Source organism: Hypomesus transpacificus, chromosome 1, assembly GCF_021917145.1.
Source record: "Hypomesus transpacificus isolate Combined female chromosome 1, fHypTra1, whole genome shotgun sequence".
NCBI classification, from domain to species: domain Eukaryota; kingdom Metazoa; phylum Chordata; class Actinopteri; order Osmeriformes; family Osmeridae; genus Hypomesus; species Hypomesus transpacificus.
In genome coordinates, this window is record NC_061060.1 from 3695974 (window position 1) to 3701748 (window position 5775).

Consider the following 5775-nt stretch of genomic DNA (forward strand, 5'->3'; position numbering starts at 1 on the left):
TTGGCAGGTGAGAGGAGGGAGGAGGTGGAGAGTGGATGGGGTCATGCACCTGTTGCTCCCGCCGCTGACTGCGGTGTGGTGATGGAAGGCGTGATGGTGTGGGATGTCCAAACTGCAGGGACAGAGGGAGAGAAAACGGAGGGACAGAAAGGGAGAGATGGAGGGGAGAGGGTGGAGGAGAAGGGAGGAGGAGAGAAGTGGAGAGAGGGAGGGAGGGAAGTGGGGGACGAGAAGGGCCAGATGGCAGGGCTGAGAGAACTGGCAGAGCGGATCTGTGAGGAGGAGGGGACAATCACTGAATAAAGAACTGATAGAGAGGGAGAGAGAGAGACAGAGAGAGGAGAGAGAGAGAGAGAGAGAGAGAGAGAGAGAGAGAGAGAGAGAGAGAGAGAGAGAGAGAGAGAGAGAGAGAGAGAGAGAGACAGACAGACAGACAGACAGACAGACAGACAGACAGACAGACAGACAGACAGACAGACAGACAGACAGACAGACAGACAGACAGACAGACAGACAGACAGAAAGAAAGAAAGAAGGAGAAAGAAAGACAGAAAAAGAAAAAGGGGGAGAGGAATGGAGAGAGCAGTTGTCAGAGGGAAACTTGACCTACCTAACAACAGCTTCATCTGAACTCTCTGGTTCAACTAGAAACAAAGCGTGTCTTCCATCCACAACTCTCACCTTCCCCACCTCCCCCACCTGGTCCCCCATGCCCCACTCCCAGCCTAGTGGTGCCAGCCTCGTGGTGCCAGCCTGGTGATGCCAGCTGGTGGAAAAATGTAAGAATTCACCGCAGGCATATGTTATTCCTAATTGGTCAAGTCTGGCCTCATTACCTTATTATTTTTTTACAATCTAAAATCCATTGTTTCTTGACATTACTGTGTTGATTGACATTGGTTCATGTACTGAGGTTTTGGTACGTCCCCTTATGGTCCAATCTAGTTTCCTCATGTTGTGTGCTTGTGTGTGACTACACAGCATGCAAGGACTGCCTTTTGTATTCATCCGCCTTCTTTCCTGCATACCAGCTTATCTCTGTGTTTTCTCTGTTTTCCCCATAAAAAATTATCTCTCTGACCTTCATGCATGAGAGATATTCGGGCCTCAGACAATGGCCTCATCTTTGATTTAATAATTATTCTTGGGTCCTTTCTCTTGACATGTGGCACTCTCTCTCCACTCAGATGTCTGATTAAGACGGGTGTTGTGCCATCCTTGTAACCGCCTGGTGTTGGCCCCAACCAGAGTCTACATAATGTACGTGTTAGAGTGATGTCATGAGGCTGGGTGGATGAGTCAGAGTGTGTGTGATGTCACGAGGCTGCGTGGACGTGCGTGCATGGAGACGGACACTGAGCAATGCGTGGAAGAGTCCGATTAAGACTCCCCCTGAGAGCAGAGCAGTTGAAGGACCTGCTGGAATATTCTGGAGAGACTCTGAAACAACGGAGAGAGACGTCGCCAAGAGATGGATGTTCTAATGAACTCTTGGCGCTGCAGAGCTATTCAGATGAATGCCTCGAATTTTCACGTGTCTGTGGCCAGTCTTCACAGGGAAGCCTGTGTACCGGTTGTGTATGTGTGTGTGTGTTTGGTTGTGGGGAATGTGATAAATCCCAGAGACTTCAAGCTGAGGTAAATGATGTAATCTTCAAGAGCACACGCGAGCAACTAAGCAGGGTCTCGTTTGGTCAGCCACCATGGAGAGGATGGGTCCACCCTCTAAGGTTGATAGGTTGATACACCCTCCTCTCATAGGCTCCTCCCATAAACACGTCCCACAGCCCCTCCCATAAACACTTCCCATAGGACCCTTCCATAAACACCTCCCACAGCCCCTCCCATAAACACCTCCCACAGCCCCTCCCATAAACACCTCCCACAGCCCCTCCCATAAACACCTCTGACAGGCCACTTCCATCGACACTTACTCAGCAAGCCAGGACGTTACATTCACCTCCATGTTGGATTGGAAGACTGTATTGTCATTGTACAGCTCTGCGTCTGATTGATGTTATACATGTTTGCATCCGACAGAACAACATTGTGAGGATCCTAGTTCATTCTGGCTGATAGCAGGCTAAATGCTACATCACAAGATTGGCCCTAACATGTGACCTTTGGATCTTTATTTACCTGCTGTTCTTTCGCAGAACCAGATCCGAGTCAAGGTGCCCAGGATGGGCGCTGATGGCAGTCCTGTGTCTTTGGGAGGGGGAAAGGTCACTGCTGTACCTTACATGAGCAGACTTTCACGGAGGCTGAATCACTGGGGAAGTTATTAAAGCAGAAAACGACTGAGAATCCCATAGACCTGTATCACTTACTAGGAAGCAGTGACTCTCTCTTACTTTCTCTCTCTCTCTCTCTCTCTCTCTCTCTCTCTCTCTCTCTCTCTCTCTCTCTCTCTCTCTCTCTCTCTCTCTCTTTCTCTCTCTCTCACACACACACACACACATACATACATACATACATACACACACACACACACACACACACACACACACACACTCAAAGATGGAAGAGACTCGGATAACAGAGTGGTTAAGACAAGGGTGATAATTATTGCATCTCTGCCCAATGTCTGAAGGCAGCAATTATCTCTACTGTAACCCACACGCAAACATGCACACACACACACACACACAAACACACACTATGGGTAGCGATACTATGGGCAAATGTCAGTTGTGTCACATTGTGTCTGATGAGTTTTCCAGATGGTTGGGGAGGGAGGGTGCGTCATCATGTTTGATAACTTGGTTGCATGAAATCTCCTTCAACACACGCAGAAGACACAGGTCACTGAGAGGTCACGGGGGTCATCCAGAGGTCAAGCGTGCCATGCTCACAGTGATGTCCGAGAGATCCCTGTGGATTTGGTCATGTTAGGCAACATAACAAAACCTGTAGCCAAAGACCCTAGTGATGATGGGCAATGTGTGCAACAGGCTGAGCTTATACCCTCTGGTGAAGTCGTTGAGGAGGTGAGAGGATGTGAGGACAGTAGAGGTGAGAGACACAAAAGAGGTGAGACAATCATAGAGGGGAAATGGGGGCAGAGATTAATTGTAGAGCTCAGCTTCTGTTCTTCTGCCTGCCCACACACATTGAACTTCACACACACAAACAGCAAGTCCAGAGTGTTCAGACAGGGATCTCGGTGTGATGGACATCCACCTCATTAGGGGTGTTGATGACATCACAACAGGAAGCTGGAGACCAACCAGGAAGCTTGGTATTGTTTGCCAAAGTTGAATAGAGGTGGAGGGTAGAAAGCTCTATACACACACTTGTGTGTGTTTGTGTTTTGCTCTCTAACAGTGTGTGTGTGAGAGTTATAAAGGAGGCTGGTGTGTTTGTGTGAAATATCCTCTCACTCTACTGAGAGCAGGCAAAAGGTAACAACCTTCATGTTCAGCTCTGAAAGGCTTATCAGCTCCAACAAAGTCGGTTATGTAACAAAAAAAAGGTGATATTTATGCTAAAACACTTCTCACTGCTGATGTTGAAAACTCTCCAGACAGTAAGGAATGTTCATTTGTTTCTCAGGAAAATATACCAAGACCACGGTCTGTTCATTCATTTTGATCAGATCTTACGTCTCTTGTAAAATAACTCATGACCTTATATTCGGCTATAGGCATAACTTGTAAATATTGAATTAAATACAAAACAAGCTTGTGAACCTTTTAGCACTCTGTGACTAAAGAGTACCCCCCCCCCCCCCCCCCCCCCCCCAACACACACACACACACACACACAACTACGCAGCCAACCCTCTCTCTCTAAGTTTGGCGGTGGGCTGGTCCTCACAGTGGTGTCGTCACCCTCCCGCGTGCACATTCCCCACTATGTCTCGCAGTCCGGATCGTCTCTTGTGCTTAGCCTACCAAGGGCACGCACTTAACAATTTAACAAAAAGCAACGAATTTATTTGAACAAAAAGGACACGAATTTAAGTCACAACCGCGGTGTTTGCCGACCTGATATGGAGAATTAAGCTTGAGACAGAGGACTCTGCTATGCCCAAACTTGCTGGATACGCGTGGAGCGAGAATCCAATGTAGCGTGGACCGATTCTGGAGCTGAGTTGACAGCTTCAGAAGCCGTTTGTGAGGACACCATGGACGGACATGTTCTACCTCAGTGCTCTGGAGCTGACTATGCTACTAAAGGTGCGCTGCATCACTTGTGTGTGATCTGAGACTCAAGATCTGATCTTCAATCGTACAGTAGAGATCCTGGGAGGAGGACAGGTCAGGACACGGAACAACTACGTATGACGCGTGAGAAGATGAAGCCAAAATGGATGTAACCCTAATAACCGCTGTCAACTTCTCCATTCAAGATAAAAATTCCACGAGCGCACCGAGAACTATAGCTGTGCCTCATACGCAGATAGCCTCCGCGCTCATCATCCTGGTGGTCACCGTGATCATCTTAGTTACCATCGTCGGTAATGTGTTGGTGATCGTGGCCGTGCTGACCAGTCGGGCTCTCCGCGCGCCTCAAAATCTGTTCCTGGTCTCGCTGGCTTCCGCAGACATCCTTGTGGCCACGCTGGTCATCCCCTTCTCCCTTGCCAACGAGGTGATGGGCTACTGGTACTTCGGCAGCACCTGGTGTGCGTTTTACCTAGCGCTGGATGTGCTTTTCTGTACCTCGTCAATAGTCCACCTGTGCGCCATCAGCCTGGACCGATACTGGTCCGTCACCAAGGCCGTGAGCTACAACCTCAAACGGACTCCTAAAAGGATCAAGTCCATGATCGTCGTGGTGTGGGTCATTTCTGCTATCATCTCCTTTCCACCGCTGCTCATGACCAAGCACGACGAGCACGAGTGCCTGCTTAACAACGAGACGTGGTACATCCTCTCCTCGTGCGTCGTGTCCTTCTTCGCCCCGGGCCTCATCATGATACTGGTGTACTGTAAGATATACAAGGTGGCCAAGCAACGCTCCTCCACAGTATTCGTGGCCAAGAACGGTCTGGAGAGGCAGACTTCACAGTCTGAGACCTGCTTCGTCAGGAAGGACCGGTTCGAAATGGAGAGCCCCAGCAGCCATAGCTCCGAGAGCCACCAGAGGCAGGAAGAGCTGGACGACATCGACCTGGAGGAGAGCTGCTGCGCCTCGGACAACAAACCGCGGAACCACCGCTTCTCTAAAAGCAGGAAGGTGGAAGGCTCGGACTGCTGCCCGCGCCAGAGCTGCCGACTCTCGTGGGCCTCCGCGCGCGCGTCGCGGCTCTTTCAGGAACAGAATGACACGGTGGGGCGCAAGCAGTTAGCGGCATCTTCCAAAACCAAAGTTGCCCAGATGCGGGAGAAGCGCTTCACTTTCGTGCTCGCGGTGGTGATGGGGGTGTTCGTGCTCTGCTGGTTCCCCTTTTTCTTCACATACAGCCTGCACGCAATCTGCCGCGAAGGCTGCCCCATCCCTGGCGCACTCTTTAATCTCTTCTTCTGGATTGGCTACTGTAACAGTTCTGTGAACCCCATTATATACACCATTTTTAATAGGGATTTCAGAAAAGCATTTAAGAAAATAATATGTCGAACTCCTCAGCGCACGTGAGGGCTGTTGACTTGTGTGGGGTTAAGTGTGAGCATGCTACGTAATTTTGCCCCTCAGTAGGCGCGAATAAGTGTAAAATGTTGTAAATAGTTGTATATTGTGCACAAAATGTTTAGATGTTGATCAAAATAACTGTACAGGAAAAAACTGTATTAAACAAATGCAAAATAATGTATTGGATGTTACCACTTC

The 5775-nt window shown here is 49.2% G+C and overlaps 1 protein-coding gene across 1 annotated transcript; it reads left to right on the forward strand.

The window, feature by feature from the left end:
• Nucleotides 1-3834: 3834 nt before the first annotated feature.
• adra2db (adrenergic, alpha-2D-, receptor b) lies at nt 3835-5746 on the forward strand. Its single transcript, XM_047019605.1, has one exon. The coding sequence runs from the start codon at nt 4312-4314 to the stop codon at nt 5581-5583; it is 1272 nt and encodes a 423-aa protein (XP_046875561.1). The 5' UTR covers nt 3835-4311; the 3' UTR covers nt 5584-5746.
• The last annotated feature ends 29 nt before the right edge of the window (nt 5747-5775 follow it).